A 19,524-nucleotide genomic window follows, 5' to 3' on the forward strand; every position below is an offset into this window, starting at 1 on the left:
AGTGAAATAATATTATGCCTTTAATTAGAATTCTGTTGGTATTTTTCAATTAATCTGTGTCAGTAGCTTTAGCATTTGTATTAAATCATTTTCTTCATGAAAGCTTTTAATGAGGAAACAAATTGATAGTATTTATATATTGGATTCTTGCCACTGTGATGTGTGTTCGGTTGTATCTTTTGAAGTATACTTTTGCCGGTCATTTTGTAGTTAGCCTTTGAAGCCAGGCTTTGGGGAAAAAAATTCTTCATTTGGATGAAGGTTTTAGTTTAACGAAGTTTACTTATTTTTATCTTTCTCTTCTTCCTTTTCTTCCCTTCCTTTGATTTCTTTTTTCCCCCTCTTACCTTTGTGTGAATAATTTAGAGGAAAAGGAGGGTACCTCTCCCTATCTTATTTGGGATAAAATCCACACTCCATAGCATTGCTTAGAGAGCCTTGCCTTCTGCCTGCCTCTCCAACCTTGTCTCCACCCCTCCCTGAAATGTACTCTGTGCTCTACTCATGCTGAACTCAGACAGCCCTTCTGCTTCTCACCTTTGTTCACTTATTTAGCAAGCTCTGTGCTAGTGCCCCTTGAGGGCTCAGTGACATAGAGAGACAAGAAGCTTGTGGTGCAGTACACAGATGCTGCTGAGGGGAGTGCACATATGTGCTGGGGGAGCACCTAACACAGGAGACTGAGCTGAGCCTTGAAGGACCATCAAGGGTTCACTAGGAGAGGAAGGGGCCTGAAGGGGAAAGTGTGCCGGCAGAGAGAGCTGCGACATGTAAGAGCAGAAGCGTGAGCAGAGCAGGGGAGGACCAGGCTGGGTAAGCCACTGAAGGATTTCAAGCAGGGGAATGTTAAGACTTGGCTTGCGTGTTGTTAGGTTGTTAGAATAATGATGGTGCTAATGACATAACAGTTGAGATTTATTGAAGGCTGCCAGGTGCCAGGCCTAATGCTCAGTTCTTTGTGTGTATCATCTCAGTTAATCCTCCCAAGAACCATACGAGACAGGTATGGTTATTATTTATATTTTAAAGATGAGGAAACTGAGGCTGTAGATACAGTCTCACAGCTAGAAGATGAAGATGCTGGGACTCCAACCCAGACGTGTCTGCAGAGCCTTTGCTCTTCACGGTCACTGCACTTCTCCATCAGCACTGGGGGGAATGGGTCGGAGAGGATCAAGGTGGCAGGTAGACCACTTGGGACATGGTTGTATTGATCTGGGTGAGGCATTTTGAGGACTTGAGTGAATTCAATGCCCATAGAGAGGGAGAGGAGATAGATTAAAAATATATGAAGGGAGTAGAGTCTCCGGGTCTTTGTGAATGATGGGATGTACATAAAATAGAGAAAGAGGTAAAGGATGATTCCTAAGTTTCAGTTGGATAGATGGAGTAGTCAGCCATTGAAACAGGGAACATGAGATAGGAGAGGTTTGGGACTTTTGGGACAAAGAACAGTCCTGAGAAGAAGAGTAGATTAATGATATCTCCTGTTTTTGAATATTTTAATTGATTGTTAAAAGTATTTAATGCGTACAGACGTTATAGTCAAGTCTTTGGCCTTTGGTTTCTTCCCTGGCCAGCCCGAGCTCCATGGCGTGCCCCTCCAGTCTTCTCTTACTCTCTTGTCCTTTCATCCTACAAGCCTAGAAAAATTCTAACCTTGGATCAATTCAACTGTCCACTTTTCCTGATCTTATACCTGGGCAGGTAATCAGTGCTGGAGAAAAATTACACAGTTGGGCTGCCGCCACAGTAAATCTTAGTCTCCACCCTCAGCTCACCCCTTAATGATGCCTGACAGTTATTTCACATGCCCCATAGCAGCAACCTTTCCAATTTTCCTCAGTATTCTTCCCCCTCAAATCTTCAGCAGTCTTTACCTTATCATATCCCCTCTCACTCTTGCTTGACATCATAGCCTGTTTCACAAGATAAAACAAAAACTTTCAGGTTGGAACCCACTCAGAATCCTGCCCTGCCCCCTCCTCAAACATGTCTGCTTTGGGCCTCTGCCACCTGCTCTGATGGGCCTGGCCCCCCTGCCTGGCCTCCCTCTGCATCCTGGGCCTGGCCTCTTGGTGACCCTTCTCCCCCCGCTCCCCCCCGGCCAGCCATCTTCCAATATCCAATCCCAGGTCCACCCCCAGCAACTTTCATCTCTAGGCAGTAAGATGGGTTCTGGAATTACCCAGACCTGGGTTCTTCTGGCCCCAATTTTTACCTTGTGTGTGTTTTGGGTCAGTCACACCACTTTTGCACAGTTTTGCATAATTCCAGCCAACTGGCCCACAGTTCAGGCTTTCTGTCCTCTCAGTTCCTCACAGAGTGTCTGGCAAATAGTGGAGATTTATTACTGTTTGAGAGTATTCATAACTTGAGATGTAAAGGGTATGTTGACATGTTAATGTTCACAAATCCACACTGCCTGGAAGAGCCCTAGGAACTAGTCCAGCTTAAAAAGTTTGTGCAACATTTGCTCTCAGGTGAATAAAGTGACCATGTTCATAACAAGAAAAATATCAAAGGAATTTTCAAATAAATATCATGTTTTTGAACCTGTTCCTGATTCTGCACAAGATAAACTGTGATAGCTCCACAATGTGGATTTTTAAACTCTTATGGTGCAATCAGATAACCTCTCCATGCTTCGTTTTTCTCATCTGTAAAGTGAGGGGCCGGGTTAAATGACCTTCAGTGTCCTCCCGGCTGTAAAATTCAATGAGTATATGGTCCTCAGTCACAGAGTCGTACAGTTATCAGTTATGCATCAGTCAGATAACTAAGAGTCTCTGTGGTCTCAGGGTAGCTATTAACTGAAGCAAGCAAAAAATAAAACAAGTTAGGTTCTGGAATGAAGCTGGGTCATTTGTAGAGACGTGGATGGACCTAGAGAGTGTCATACAGAGTGAAGTAAGTCAAAAAGAAAAAGTAAATATCATATAATAACGCATATATGTGGAATCTAGAAAAATGGTAGAGGTGATCTTATTTGCAAAGCAGAAATAGAGACACAGACATAGAGAACAAATGTATGGATACCAAGGGGGAAAGGGGTGGAGTGGGAGGAATCCGGAGACTGGGATTGACATATATACATTTATTGATACTATGTATAAAATGGACAACTGATGGGTACATACTGTATAGCACAGGGAACTCTACCTAATGCACTGTTGTAACCTACATGGGAGGGAAGTCCAAAAGGGAGGGGATACCTGTGTGTGTGTGGCTGATTCATTTTGTTGTGCAGTGGAGGCTAACACGACATTGTAAAGCAACCATACTCCAATAAAAATTAATAAAACGAACAAACGAAAAAACAAATTAGTTCTAAGTATCAACCGTGACAAAAATGGCAGGGCAAGAGCTAAAGATAGTCCAGATTAAAATATGATAATCAGCTAGATTTCTTTGTATGTGAGTTCTACCTTGTTTTCTCTCAATACACACGTTTGGAACCAAAAGACATCTCTGACTTTCCTCCTGACTCTCCATTCCCAACCTGCCTCCACATCTGTTATCAAATCTCTTGTCCCTTCTTTTGCTCTCCACCAGCTTCCTAAACTGCTTCCCTCCTTTGCTGTCTCCCATCCAGGCTGCACACTTCTGCTGGATCTGATCACCGTGGACATTATACCCTAAAAACAAGCAAACCAACTCGCCCCTCAGTTGCTCCCTTTTATTTGCACAAAGAGAAAGAAACGTCAACTCTGACCTGACATTTAGGGTCTTTTATTTTGCCACAACATAGCTGGCTAGCATTTTTCTTTAATAGTTCATTAAGTTATACTTGGTTGTCTATTACATGTAGGGTGTATGGGGATTGCATGGTCATAACAACCACAATTTGCAATGTTAACGCTAGAACACAGGGGAAGAAATATTAGAATGTAGGTTTCAGTGTTTCAGTGAAAGGGCATAATCATTTAGCTCCTAGATTTCTTACTTTTAATATCCAGAGTGGATGTTGGATTGACATAGCAGGGATTTCATGTAGTGATAGTGTTATAGAAGACTCTAGTGGTGAATAGGGTTTTATTGAATTAATTTACTTTACATTATTTCTTTTTTATTGTCTGGGAATGGACTGCTAAAAAAATTTGTTTTAGTCATGGGTAATACTGTCAAATCAGATAATGTTGCTTGTTTTTTTATTCACCATACAATGCCAATGTTTATTAAATTACTTTATTTTCTCTATATACTAGGAAATGGGGATTACTTTTTTTTTTACATCTTTATTGGAGTATAATTGCTTTACAATGGTGTGTTAGTTTCTGCTTTATAACGAAGTGAATCAGTTATATATATACATATGTTCCCATATCTCTTCCCTCTTGCGTCTCTCTCCCTCCCACCCTCCCTATCCCACCCCTCTAGGTGGTCACAAAGCACCGAGCTGATCTCCCTGTGCTATGCAGCTGCTTCCCACTATCTATTTTACGTTTGGTAGTGTATGTATGTCCATGCCACTCTCTCGCTTTGTCACAGCTTACCCTTCCCCCTCACCATATCCTCAAGTCCATTCTCTAGTAGCTCTGTGTCTTTATTCCTGTCTTACCCCTAGGTTCTTCATGACATTTTTTTTCTTAAATTCCATATATATGTGTTAGCATATGGTATTTGTCTTTCTCTTTCTGACTTACTTCACTCTGTATGACAGACTCTAGGTCCATCCACCTCATTACAAATAGCTCAATTTCGTTTCTTTTTATGGCTGAGTAATATTCCATTGTATATATGTGCCACATCTTCTTTATCCATTCATCCGATGGTGGACACTTAGGTTGTTTCCATCTCTGGGCTATTGTAAATAGAGCTGCAATGAACATTTTGGTACATGACTACTTGTTTATTTTTAAATAAAAGTTTAATTGAGACCATTGTGTCTTGTAAGAGAACTTTGTGATGCTGTCTTCTGGGGTTTCTAAAATTTGTGGATATAGACTCAAGATCACAGAAATATTAGCTCCCCGCAAAGAACCCAGGACTTTCTTATGACAGGTCCTTCTATTACTTGAGTTATGTGCTTATTGTCTGTTGTACCACAGTATTTGTTATTTACTAACTTAGAACCTAGGACTTTCTTATGACAGGTCCTTCTATTACTTGAGTTATGTGCTTATTGTCTGTTGTTACCATAGTATTTATTTCCTGTCTTAGATTGACATCTCTTCATATGTAAGTTGTAAGTATCTCATATTTTGGACTAGATTATAAGCTTCCTGTAGGCAGACACTAGGTTTTGTACTTCTGATGAATTGAAGGAACAGGGACTACAGGCGACACCACTCCCAGGGACCTTCCCATTCTTGCCCAACTGTTTCTAAGGCTGGTATCCCACCCCTGGGTCCCAGTCCTCTGATGCCTCCACCAGAGACTTCCACCAGATGGTGCCCTTTTCCCATTTCTGTTCTTGGGTGTCATGCCCTATTACCCTGTGCCCCTTGCCCACTCCTTCTGCAAGGTAGGAGATGGAATACTAGTAGAAGAAAGAGAATTAGAAATCAAGTGAATCTTCCCAAGTAAGAGAAGAGGTTATAGGAAATATCCAGTGCACAGGCTATTAGTGTTGTTCAGAAAAGTCATTTCCTTGGGCGTAAATCAGTCTTTACCATGTGGCTCACTGCTCAAGGTCAATTACAAGGGGTCTTCCTAGCCTTATTAACTTGCCGTTAAAGCCCAGGTGTCCATTTGAATTCTAAAATTCCATTTCTAATGCCAGGATAACACTTCAGTGTTAGTCTTTGCAGTCTATTTGGAGACAGCCATTACCAGAGAACAGAGATGGTCAAGAGGGAAATAGAGGTCTCTGGACACTGAGTATTGCAGATAGCCTGTCCATTTAGAAGACACCACTGTTTTTGTGCAAAAAACTGAAGTTCAAATGTGGATATCTGTAAGTCATCAAGAAGAGATTTGATTTTTTTTTAAACAGGTGGTTTACCAAGACAGAGAATGTATGATAGGTTTTAAATTTCTGTAAGTCACAGGTAAAATAACACTTTTAATGCTTTAGTTGCAAAAAATTTTCATCTAGATGTTCTAGATTCATAACATTACAGATGTTGGCCTTTCTGCATAGCTCGGTTTATAATGCCATTATAATCCTATGCATCTAACCCAGGGGGTCTTATCATTTTGGAGGCAGAGTTAGTCACATTTTTGGAAATCTGATGAAGTTTATGGACTCTTTTTCAAGAGAAAAGAAAACACATATTACTTTTCACCCATAATTTTAAGGAGTTCATGAATCTCCTCAAGCTCAAATAGTTGAGTCCATAGTTGACTCCAAATTAAAGGCCTCTGAACTGATTACTCCTTGGTACTAGGCTGTCTGACACAACAATTATACCTTCTCTTAATACTAGATTTGTTTTCTATATTACAGCCAATAGAAATGCAGTTAATATGAAATTTAAGAGCTTGGGCTCTGGAACCAAGCAGTCCTGGATACAGATCTTGGTTCTGCCACTTAATAGCTACATGATCCTGGTCAATTTGTTTGACATTCCTGAGTCTTAGTTTCCTCATCTGTAAAATGGGGATAATAATAGTACTGACCTCATAGGATTATGATGAAGATTAAATAAAATAATACATGTAAAACGTATACTTAGCATAATACCTAGCGTATCTTACTTGCTGAATAAATTGTTTTACTATAATTCGGAAATGGAATTATTTTTCCTTCTTAGATATTTCCAGTAACACGAGGATAGTTACAGTTGTCTTACCTACTTCGCCAGGATTTATCTAATTAGCTAGCTGAGTGGGCAAAGCTCTGAGTATTTTAATCTCAATAACCATGTTTATTGGTTAGCTCCATGGTCAAGAATTTGACACCCACCCTGAAACCCCAAACTAATGATTAAAAGTCAATAGCCTCGGCTTCCCTGGTGGCGCAGTGGTTGAGAGTCCGCCTGCCGATGCGGGGGACGCGGGTTCGTGCCCCGGTCCGGGAAGATCCCACATGCCGCGGAGCGGCTGGGTCCGTGAGCCATGGCCGCTGAGCCTGCGCGTCCGGAGCCTCTTGCTCCGCAATGGGAGAGGCCACAACAGTGAGAGGCCCACGTACCGCAAAAAAAAAAAAGTCAATAGCCTCATTTTTAGGAGAAATCTAGTATTCTGTGAATCTTGGGTGGCAAACTAGAACAGTATGATTGCAATTTAAAAGATACTGAAGTATAATCTTAGATGGACCATATCTATTTCAGTCACCATTTCATCCGTGGCACCAGAGCAAAGCATATAGAAGACATTAAATAAATATTTGTTGACTGAGTGACTGAATTCTGTTACAATAATAAAATGTCTTTAGAGAAAGAATTTATTTTGCTGAGTGTTTTTAAGTTAGATTGTATTTTCAAAACTTTCCTCTTTTTAAAAAAAATTTTTTTTTTTTTTTGGCTGTGCCGCGTGGCACGTGGGATCTTAGTTCCCCGACCAGGGATGAACCCGCACCCCCCTGCAGTGGAAGCGCGGAGTCTTAACCACTGGACCGCCAGGGAAGTCCCAAAACTTAATTTCTTATTAGAGTTCCTGTTCTGCAACTAGTCGCTAGGATTCGAAACTCGTCTGCCTTGATTACTAGCTTTGAAACCATGGGCAAGTTATCTCACCTGTTGAGGCCTTGGTTTCCTCATTTATAAAATGGTCATAATAACAGGGTTAGAGTGTGGAGGAAGTGAGTTAATATAAGAGAAGTGCTTAAAACAGTGCCCAACAATACGTTTAAAAAATCTTAGCATTATTATTATCATACTATTACTACTGCTACTACAGCTGCAGCTGTTCATCAAGACTCCCTCAATATTGTGGGTTCATTTTATATTTGCTGCACTTTTCCTTAAACTAAAGTTCAATTAAAACCTCTTTAATTAAAAAAACCACAAATAGCAAATTTTGTTTTGCATGTAATGTAACCCTAAATTTTCAAGACTTTATTCTGTGCCGTAGACTAAATGCTGTGAAATCTTGTTCTTCCATTTTCATTTTTGGAGGAACAAGTTAAGATGGATTTATTTTGACTGAATGTGAAGATCATCGTCATCAATATGGTTGCAGCATTTTCTCTCTGCTCATTCTGTACTCATCTTTTTCAAGTTCCAAATATCATTTGCATGGACCTGGTGACGCTGAGTATGGATATTGCAGAGGAGTGATAGCTTCCCTTTCATATTGAAGCTGAAGCTTCAAAGAGAAGATTAAAGAAGTGTTTGTTCATCTATCTGCTCAGCCCTGATAGGAAATTCTTAGAGGCTTTTAGGATAAACACAACTCTGTGTGTGTTTGCATGCTTTTTCTTCTATATACTTCTATTGTGGTCTTTGTATTTTGGTTTAAAATTTCTACTTTCAGACTTGTTGGAGTCTCTGGTTAAGGCATAATTGTTTTCCGAGTGAAGGATGAGAATTAGAAGATGTTGGCAGGATTTGACTAATGCCTCCTAAAGAGTGTAGAATTCTCTAGTGTGGAATCATCTTTCCAGAGAATGTGATGAAGGCCATCCATAGGATATATTTAACAAGACAAGATCAAGACCTCAAATGTGTCCAGCAGAGAATAATACATGGCACTCTCCAGTGAGGGATGAGATTGCTCACCTTTTGGCCTCGCTTTTTAGAAGTATCCTCTGTGAGCTGTGGGATAGGGGTGTGTGTGTGTGTGTGTGTGTGTGTGTGTGTGAGTGTGTGTGTGTGTGCGCGCACACACCCGCACGAACAGACTTTCTTTAGGGTTGTTACATAATTAATAGTTAAAATAAGAAGAGAGGGAAAAGAGGTAGGTTATCAGGATAGTTTTATACCTCTTGAGGAAGAAGGGAACTAACATTCCACTTTATGTCATTCCACACCAAGTTCTACATATGATTTTTATAGACAGAAATATTTAATTACAGTATCATCAAGAATAAAGCAGATTCTGCTATTTAACGTCAACTAGATAGACCTGGCACTTCATTGGATTAAATTTAATTTATCTGTTAAATTTAATTCTTTCTCCATAATCAGCCTTCTTAAGATATAACTACTATTGGGAGAAGCAATACTTAGTATGTGTGAACATATAACATCTTCTTAACTAACAAGAGAAACCAGGAAACCAGGACACTTCACAGTAGGTAGAGAAGGGAACTGAAAATATGTGTGTGAGTTGGAGTGGGGATTATGGGGGGAGCAGATAAAAGAAGAGACGGAGATCATTAGTAACATTTTATCTATTTAACAATTTGCCATGAGTTGGCCCTTTAACTGCCAGGGCATGGCTAAGATTTTTTCTGGGTCAATAAATGAAAACAACATTTGTTAGCAAAGTTCTTTCTGTTGCCATCATTAACATTTTGGAAAGAGGAGTGCACACGCACAATTTGCACACGCTAACACCCTAATTTCTGTTTATATTGAATTAGAGTTTGGGTAATGATTGGAATCAGGGGCCAAGGCAATGCCTTGAAAGAAGATGGAAAAATAGGAACAGAAGATGGAAAATTGCTCACCTCTGATAATTTGCTTGATTAGCTGTGTTTTACAGAGAAGAGTTTTATGGAAAACTTTTCACAGTGGCCAGGTTCAGTGGGAAGCTGCACTGTCTGCTAGGTGGAGATTAACCCATCATACTAATATAAACAAATTATTTAAGTTACAGACAGTTTCAACTTACATATGCCCTTAACTCAACATGGATGCCCTTTCCTCCAGATGTTGCAACTTTAGATTTCCCACCCATCTTTTTCTTATCCCCTCTCCCCTTTTCCACTGAAGATGTCAAAGCTGTTCTGAACTTTCCCTGCCCTCTAACCCAAGCATCTTACATTCCTTTACCTGATTGCTAGCCCAGAACTGTTCTGAGAAAGAACAGGAACAAGAAAAGTCAATCGCAAGGTTTCTTCACCTTCTCTTCCTCAACTCTGCTTATTTCCCACAAATTCACCTCTGGATTATGGCAACACACTCCCCGCATATCTCCTTCCTCTCCATTTTCTGAATTTTTATCTTATAAAGAAATAACCTAGGTGCTCACTGGGCTGGTGTTCCTCCCTAAAGTAGCCACACCTTATTTCAGTCATGTATGTACTGGAAGACACACCATTATCACCAATGTATTACCGTTTTCCTAATCTTTTCTTGGATTATGAATCTTTTTAAGAATTTGATAAAAGCTGTGGACTCTCTCCTTAGGAAAAAATGCTTTTTTACACATGTACACTCCTGGGAAGTCAAGATGAGGAGAGAAAAATTTTCTTTCTATTTAGAGGTATAGAGGTCACTATGTTCATAGCAAGAATTCATGTGTGGTGACTGTAAGCAAGATTGGAGTCTGATGAGGAGTGAGTGGGAGGTGAGGAAATAAGGAGAAACTATGACAACACTTTTGAAAATTTCACTGTGATGTGAAGGGAAAAGGATAGCAGATGGAGGGATATGAAGGGGGTGAGGGAAGTTTTGCTTTATTTTTCTATGATCATAAATGCTTATGGATAGGGCCACACTGAGAGGAAGAGGTTGAATTTATACAAGAGAAAATCGATATAGAATCATGTAAGGTCCCTGTGAAGGCGGGAGGAAATGGAATCCAAAGTGCGATAGGCTTCTGTGGGTAGCCACTGTATACAGCATCGCTTCTGTCGGGGGAAAGCAGTTTAGATTTCAAATAAGTGACTTACAGACGATCCTTGCTGCTACTGCCATTTCATTTGGTTTAAGACTTTAAGGGTTGTCGGTTTTGCCGATCATTTCTCAAAATAAAAGAGGATATAGAATGACAGAGTGGACTGCGAGAGCCCCAGTCTTGGCTCAGACACTAAAACATTAGGTAACCTTGAATCAGTTGTCACACTTCACCTGTAAAATTAAGAATTTAGGCTAGAAGGTATTTGGGGGTGTGTTGGGGGGGTGTTTTAGTTGTCATAACAACTGGGGGTGCTACTGGTTTTTGGTGCCCAGGACCAGTGATGCTGATTGTCTTGTAATACACAGGACAGGTTGTCACAACAAGGCGTTTTCCTGCTCAAAGCCTGCAGAGCTCCTTATGAGAAACCCTGGACCATGGCTAGGTAACATTTTAGGACCTTTCCAGCTCTCAAGTCAAGCTTACATAAGGTAGTATAGCGAGTTAAATGTCCCTTTCAAGCCTTTAAGTGTCTTTCAAATCTCAGGGACAGCCCTTTGGTTTTTCATAGAGTAGGTAGTGGCTTTGGCTAGTTACTGACTATTTAGGAAGCTTTTTGGACTGGGTGCTGTAGCTACCATATGCCAACCAAGATTGAGAAATACAAGTTTGGCTCATCTCCATTCTTTTTCCTTTTATTTCAGGTACTTTTGGAATTTTCAGCCCCAAGGTGAGTCCTCTCTGACCGTTTATGGTTTTATACTAAAAATGTGTAGATGGTATTGTTTACTTCTACATCTTCTAAATAAGCTTCTCCATAGAGTGGCATTAGCCATTTCTGAGGAAAGTTAGTGGAGTGTTTAATTAACCTTCACGCTGCTGGGCCCCCCTGCCCTGCTTTTTAGCAAGAAGAGGCCCTGATACTTCTGCCTTCTGAATGGATTAGTGCTAGATTATTGTATAGGACCAAAGCTTTAATATGCTTTTATTCCTTGACCTTAGTTAGATGCCAACAGGATCCACTGGCATTCAAATAAAATGGTGGCCGAGTCCATAATAAAAGCCTTGGGAGGGCCCCAACTCAGCTAATCCTTCATTTGCTCCAGAAATAAATTCCAGTATGTTACCTCCTCGATCACAGTGCTCTTCTACACAGGCCGCCTGTCTGGCAACAGAAAAATGTCAGAAATGGAGTAGCGTTGAAATTCCCACTAGAACAGTGTTATCACATTTTAATATGAGCCTCACTGCAGCCTCAGTGCTTCTAATTGCTTTCAAACCATTGTTTTCCTGCTTTTGCTGGATAAACCCAGCATCTGGCATGATTCTAAAAAGTACAACAGACAGCTGTGTGCAAAATTGAAAAAAAAAAAAAGACAGGAATAGAGCACATTTTTTAAAGGTTCAAAATTGAAATTTTTTCTGAATTCAATTTGAGGGGTTGTCTTTAAAGTATATGCATTCTTTATTTTTAGTACACTGGTTGAGAATGTCAGAAACATCATTCTGAATATTAATTATCTCAACTTGTTATAAATGGGAGATTTTTATCTTCTCAGAAAATCACAGAGAGTTTTAGATTAAACTTGAAAATCTAAAATAGCTTTATGAACTATTTTGCTCTATAACATTTTTTAACCAATTGCAAACTTTTCCAACATTTTTTATTCTCAACATTGTCAGTGTATCCAGTCTCAGTGAGCAGTAATACCTTAAAAAATTCAAACTGTGAGTAATGATACGAATTTTATTAAAGTTTAAATTTTCCTAGCTCATTCTTTCAAGTCTATATAAGGTTTTCTTTAAAAGCAAATTTTAGGGCTTCCCTGGTGGCACAGTGGTTGAGAGTCCGCCTGCCGATGCGGGGGACACTGGTTCGTGCCCCGGTCCGGGAAGATCCCACATGCCACGGAGCAGCTGAGCCCATGAGCCCATGAGCCCATGAGCCCATGAGCCCATGAGCCCATGAGCCATGGCCGCTGAGGCTGCGCGTCCGGAGCCTGTGCTCCGCAATGGGAGAGGCCACAACAATGAGAGGCCCGCGTACCAAAAAAAAAAAAAAAGCAAATTTTAAGGAATAAAAAAACTTTTAAAGCTTTTAAACTCTTGTAAATTAAAGTCATAGCATTTATAATATTTTAAATAATGTGATATAGTGTTACTATATATCTCACTGTCCTAAAGCATTTATGGCTGAAAACATAGATTGAGAATGGAGAATTATATGTAATAATGTAGCAGTTTGCTTTGCAAAATGTGAAATATGCTATTCAAGGAATGGCCCTATAGTTCAGTGTTTAACAGATGTTAACCAAAATCCACAGGGGGCAGAACATGAATGTGAACTGGCAGAAATGAATGGAACTGTGAAGGTAGAATTTCTTACCTAAAGGAGAAATGAAGAATTAGTGTCAGAGATGTGGTATAGTAATGTGCTGAGAAGAGAAAATAATTTTGGAGTTTAACACAAGGGACTGTGTGGCGCTAAAAAGACAAAGGACACATCTTACCAAATTCTTCTAATAGTGGTACTGTAGTCATCTTCCATCATAGGGCAACTTCTACACAGTCTTTCTCTCTTAGAAAGAGAGCAGAGGTAGAGCAGCCAAGGGGACAATTGAAAAGAGTTTATTTAGAGCAGAAAACTATATTTACTTCTTGACAATGATTGGATATCTGTAGCAAATTCTTTGCTCATTTGGAAGTAAATGTAAGGAAAGATCAAATAGTAAAACCCATATTTATGCGTCTTGCCCCCAGCTTTGCTCCTCCCCCTAAGACACTTTCTGGGGATAGAAGAGGAAGGAGTATCTTTTACCTGGCCCTACTGAGCAGATCTTAGCAGATTGTTTGCTTTTGAAATGTAGGGTGGGTGAGAGCAGTAGCAGGTCTATATGAGGTACTATAGGACAATTTAGAATTATGAAAAGAATAGGAATATGTAAGAAGGAGAAGAGATGGCAGGAGGATTTTAAGAGCCCTGGAAGACTAGGTAGTATTGGGAAGAAAGTGAGAAAGGACAGAAATGGTGGCCCCATACTTTCCTAGCATTTTTATCTATGGCAGGATCCTTGTGCAGGAAGATGATGGGATGAATTTGATTAACTCTGTTCATTTGCCTAAATACACATTTGTGTTCTTCAGGATATTTGGACCAGAGTCTGGTACCTAGAAGGAAAATAGTCCTAAATTATAAAAGATCTCTTATTTATTAATCTCTTTATTAGCACACATTTAAACATCTGGTTATATAAGTGATGAGTTGACATAATGTGCGGCAAAGGTAACCTTTAAAGAAAGATGCTTGGGAGAGGGGACTGCCTAGACCTAGAGAAGGATTTCCAGCAAAACGTTTCTTATCCATCATTCCATTCAGTCCCAGGTTTAATGTGATGGAGGAGTGATCATTGAATAGTATTAGGGAGAGTTTTGTCCCTGTTCTGGAGAAGAAACATGGCATGGTAGAAAGAACATGGACATTGAGGCCTGACAGACCTGGGCTCAAATCTCACCCGTACCATTTAGCTAAAGGTTATGTGAACTTAGTAAGTTGCTTCATTTCTCTGAACCCTGGCTTCCTTATCTATAAAATGAGGATGTGCCCGACACTGTGCTAAGTACTTTACATGCATTATCTTATTTACCCTTTAGAACAGCCCTATGAAACAGGTACTGTTAATATACCCATTTGATAGATGTGGGTACTGAGGCATAGAGTAGTTCAGAGAATTGCTCAAGACCATTCCCCTCAAGGATTCTAACTTGGTCAGTCTAACTTCATAGTATATACTCTTTTTAGAAAAAATAGCAGCTTTATTGAGATATAATTCACATGCCAAAAAATTCACCCTTTATAAGTGCACATCAGTGGTTTTTAGTATGATCACTGAGTTGTGCAACCATCACCATTATCTAATTTCAGAACGTTTTCATCACCCCAATAAGAAACTACATGCTCATTAATAGTTCCAGAGCCCAATATCTTCATTGTTGTATTTTACTGTCTCATTGCAGGGTTGTCATGAGGACTGGTAGTAATATGTTTAAGCCCTAGCACGGTACCTGGACATGGTGTAGTTTCTGTTTATGGTTGTGTTATTGGTAATTCTTTCCCTCACATTTTCACCTAAATTGTCTTATTGGTCTACTGTCAACTTCCTGAGTGAAGTTCATTTAAAAATAATGAAACAGGAAAAAATATATATATAATCCAAATAATTTATTACTTTAATGTAGAAGGAACGTAAATGAAAGAGTTCTTTTAATGGGCTCAAGTACAATTGTAAAACATGGGAAAGGCTTTTTATTTTTTAATAAGATTGAGATTCCTTTGATAATTCAAGTCCTGCTTACTTTGAGAACTTTTTCTCTACTTAAATTCACTTAAAGTTACAAAGAAAATTCATTGGAATCTTTGCCATGGAACTTTTACCATTTCAGCAATCAGATATTGAAAACATGATATTAGTCGAATTTCTAAACAACAATATTAGTTTTACTTTCTCTATGGTGACCTAAATGGGAAGGAAATCCGAAAAAGAGGGGATATATGTATACATATAGCTGATTCACTTTGCTGGACAACAGAAACTAACACAACATTGTAAAGCAACTGTATCCCAATTAAAAAAAAAAAAAAAGGATTTTTTCAAGTTTAGTGTTTTGTGAAGGAAAGAGCATGAGCTTTGAAATCAGACCTGAATTTGAATCCCAGCTCTTCTACTAACAAGCTTTGTGAGCTATGACAAGTTACATAACCTCCTCATCTACAAAATCTTGCTAATAATATCTACTTTGCACTTATTGTGAGTTGTAATGAATTGTAATGAGATGATGAACTCATGAGGAGTGCTTGCCACTTGGTAGGCACTTCCTGAAGTGGTAGCAAGTATTATGTTTATGTTTCAAAGTAGGACTATGCAAGTAAATCCATGTGTGGAACTTGGGTAATATATATTTCACATATCTTTCCATAAAATTCATCCATTCCAGCTTAATCCTGGTGTAGGGCCATTTAACTCACCATGTATATATTTGTGAGATTTTGCATTTAAAGGATGTGTGCAGACTTTTTATTAGTAGGCACTTCGGAGGTTAGGTTTATGAGCCTATTGCTCTGTAATGTCTGAGGCATGTTGAATCGAAGCATAGATGTCACCTTCTCGTCTCTTACTATCACATACTTGGAGCATGTAGTTATGACAACTACAAGAAGCAAGCCATTAAAGCAGCAAAGGAACACCATCTTAGCACTAAAAAAAGGATAGAAAGGTTTCCCTTTGAAGTTGAAGAGAAGTGTTTTTGAATTAATGGAGTGTACAGTGATTTTACTGTTTTATTTATGAAAATACTCTTTGCCTTCATGCCAAAAGGTTTTAGCACAGTCATAAGTAGGATTTACACAAAGAAACATAGCCAAAATTTATGACGTGTTTGCAAATGTAAGAAAAAGTCTGAATTTACAATATTTGTAATTTACTGTTAAGTATCTTTCTATCACTATTCCTGGAATGCTAATATTTTATAAACACAAGTGTTGGTTATGAACCTAGAATATCCTAACCTATACTACTTTTTAAAAAGAAATCTTCCAGAATGTTTTCCATGTCTTTTGGGGATTTAATAGGGGGAAATGTACACAGGACGAGTGCTCCTGCCTTTGGCTTTAGCCCAAACTTTTAGCATCAACAATCTTGACAGCTGCTTTTGTGACTTGACTTCCTTTGGACCTTTTTCCCCCTTTATTTATTTGCTACATTTTATACAAATTAATCTGTAGAAGGTGGACATATACACACACATTGTTTTTGAAATTAATTACTGACTTTGATACCTTTTCAAATATTTTACTTCCTATACATCTACTGGTTGGGTTTTTTTAAGAGTGGAATAATGCAATGATGCATTTTAAAATTAATGCACTGTTTGGCAACTACTGTCAAAGAGAGTTTTTTTTTTAAATAAAAGGACTCACTTTTTTTCTTTTTAACATTAAAATTTTCTAAGATTTTTATGTCCTTTGTAAATGTCCTATCCTAGGATATAAGATCTTGAGACATAAGAAAAAGAACTGACTTTCATGCAGGCAAAAGAAGAAATCATTTGAATCAGATGCTGCTGCCTTCTGTATTCCCTACACAATATATTATACACAAGGATGTTCATTTGTAGCATTGTTTGGAATAGCAAAGACTCCAAACAGCCTAAATGTTCAGCAATAGGGGACTAGTTAAAAAAAGTATGTTACATGCATTTAATGGAGTGCTGCATAGAGATTAAAGGAATATATATGTGTGTCGTGGAGCTGTCTCCAAGGCATATTGTTAAATGAAGAGGGCAATTTGGACAGTGTACTGTGTGTGTGTGTGCATGCGCGCGCACACACACACACACACATGCGTGTACGTGTGCTTGCTTTTTTTGTGTGTGTAGGCTATTTTTGGAAGGATATACATGAATCTAACAGTGGTAGTCCTGTTGAGGGGGGTATCAGTGTGAGTACAGAGAGAATCTTCATTATTTATATCTTTTGGTACTATATGAATTTTCACCATGTGCATGAATTATTTTTTTTTGGCTAAAAGTTAGTTAAAATAAAAGAGAGATAAATCTATTTGTGCTGATGTGAAGCAACCTCCAAGATAAATAATTAGGAGGAAAAGCAGGATACAGAACAGGACAGATGCTACCATTTGTTTTAAAAAAAGACATACTGCCCTCACAGACACTTCTTACATTTAGATAGAAAATTCATAGAATACCCAAGAAACATAACAATGGTTGCTCCTGGAGAGAAGAACCAAGAGAAGGGAGGGAAGATGAGCTTTCATTATTACATGCCTTCTTACAATGTTTGAAATTTTTGCTCTGGGCACACTTAACTTTTTTATTTAATAAAGCTTACTGTAGTTAACAATATTGTATTGTGTATTTGAAAGTTGCTAAGAGAGTAGATCTTAAAAGTTCTCATCATAAGAAAAAAATTGTAGCTATGTGAGGTGATGGATGTTGACTAAACTTACAGTCTTGGAGGGGGGAGTCTTTTCTGTTAATATATTTTCAATTCATTAAAGGATATGGAAAATCCAAAAAATTCTTCTCAATATATACATGTATTAAATCACTATGCTGTACATCTAAAACTAATAAAATATGTTAATTACATATCAATAAAACCGGGACGAAAAAGAAGCGTACCAAAAAAACTTGATTTAACACGGTAGCTTTTTTTCAGTATATTCATAATTTGGTAGTTTATACCCATTCATGCTTTTTCCTTCTTATTTATTTTTATATATGAATTTATAGGAAGATCCTGATGATGATATAAAATAGCAGCATTCTCTGTTGTTTTGTGTTTGGGAACCAGTAGGTGTGTTGAGTTAACTTAGCACTTATAAGTGAATTTTAAAATAAATAACAGCATCATATAATACCCATGGTAATGATAAAGAATACCTTTTTTGCCCTATCTTAGTCTTTCTTTTTTCCATATGTGCTAATTAAAAGTTCATAGAACTTCTGACCCTTGTCATTATGTAGATGGCAAAGAAAATAAAGTAATTGATAAATTAATGACTGCTTTAAGTTTATTCGATTAGGCTGGAAACTTTTGTTGAGGAAAAAAACTTATAAACTGTTTCTTTTAGACAGAATTATTCCTGGACCAATACAAAAAATCAGGTAAAGAGTACAGTTCCTGAACATAGAATCTTGGCATAAGAATTAATTTACCTCAAGAATTGTGCCTCTAATGAATTTTCATGTGTTGGACACAAAGTATTGAGAGAAATGTCTGGTTAATTTGAATACAAAATTTTGGGTGTTTCTGCTTAAAATTCTTTGTGAATAAGCCCTTGGACTTGAAACCCAGTGAATTTGTTTGATATTTGGAAACTAAAAAAGGTGATGGTTAAGCCCAATTCTGTTACAAAGCATTTCACTGTGCTTCCCATCAGCACATACTTCTCTTGGAAACTCATTTAATAGTTATTGTTTACTGGGCTCTGCCCTACTAAAACAGTAAAGGAACTGTTAAGTTATGTAGGGGATTTATATGATGTGTAAAATAAAGATAATAAAGCTTCCAATCACTGCTAACTCTTGTGAGGCAAAGAGTGGAAGAACCAACCTTAACACACACTTGCCAGCTTAGAAAGTGCTTGATCATAGTTCATCTCTAAAAGGTATTTTCCTAAACTTACAAAGTGATACCACTTACTTTCCTTAAGATTAGTGCAGTTTCCTTGTTAGTGGTACCCCAATAAAGAAGGAAAAATAAAATTTAAATATAAGGAGATACTTTTCCATGTGAAACTTCTGTTCCAAAAGGGACCAACATTGAACAGAACTGTTGATGGTGAGAGGTTTTGGTTGTTGATGTTGTCGTTACACACGTGTTGTTTTCATACGTGAACAGGAGTTCCTATGCGTGGGGCACGGGGAGGCCAAATCTTGTCACCCTTTGCCATTCCAGCTTTAGTGGTATTGGTGGTCTATATTACTCACAAAGAAAACCCACTTTTTCTTCAGTATGTTAAAAGCTGTTTCACATTTTCAGGCCTGCTTATCTTACCCATAATCCACTCTTTATTATATGTCATTTTACTTTTACTTCTTTGTCTTTTGTAAAAACTTTTCTTATATCTACCTGTAGCCTGTAGATCATGTCGTCCCATTCTTCTTTAGCAGAAGATATTGGAATCCAACTGGCCTTATAGTTTCTCTCAAGAAGAAGTAATGTAAACTGATTGGGATATGATAGATCCTAGTATGCATCAGGACAGGAAGTGGGTGCTAAGGTCTACTACAATTTGTTATTTGGGAGAAAGGAAAAGAGTGGAAGAGAAAGATAAACCAATAGTAATAAAATTGCTACATTCCTGGCTAATTACATATTTTTGAAGCATTTTC

General features: G+C 38.3%; 1 protein-coding gene across 1 annotated transcript in view; it reads left to right on the forward strand.

Moving 5' to 3' along the window:
• The window catches only part of SKAP1 (src kinase associated phosphoprotein 1), a 275,906-nt gene that overhangs the window by 51,378 nt on the left and 205,004 nt on the right, over positions 1-19,524 (forward strand). The window contains exon 3 of the mRNA XM_030762053.2: positions 11,316-11,341. Within this exon, the coding sequence (XP_030617913.1) occupies positions 11,316-11,341 (26 nt within the window). The remainder of the gene's footprint in view (positions 1-11,315; positions 11,342-19,524) is intronic.

The sequence above is a fragment of the Delphinapterus leucas genome, chromosome 19 (genome assembly GCF_059928025.1).
Source record: "Delphinapterus leucas isolate spDelLeu-1000000601 "Yukka" chromosome 19, BTC_Dleu_Yukka2, whole genome shotgun sequence".
NCBI classification, from domain to species: Eukaryota; Metazoa; Chordata; class Mammalia; order Artiodactyla; family Monodontidae; genus Delphinapterus; species Delphinapterus leucas.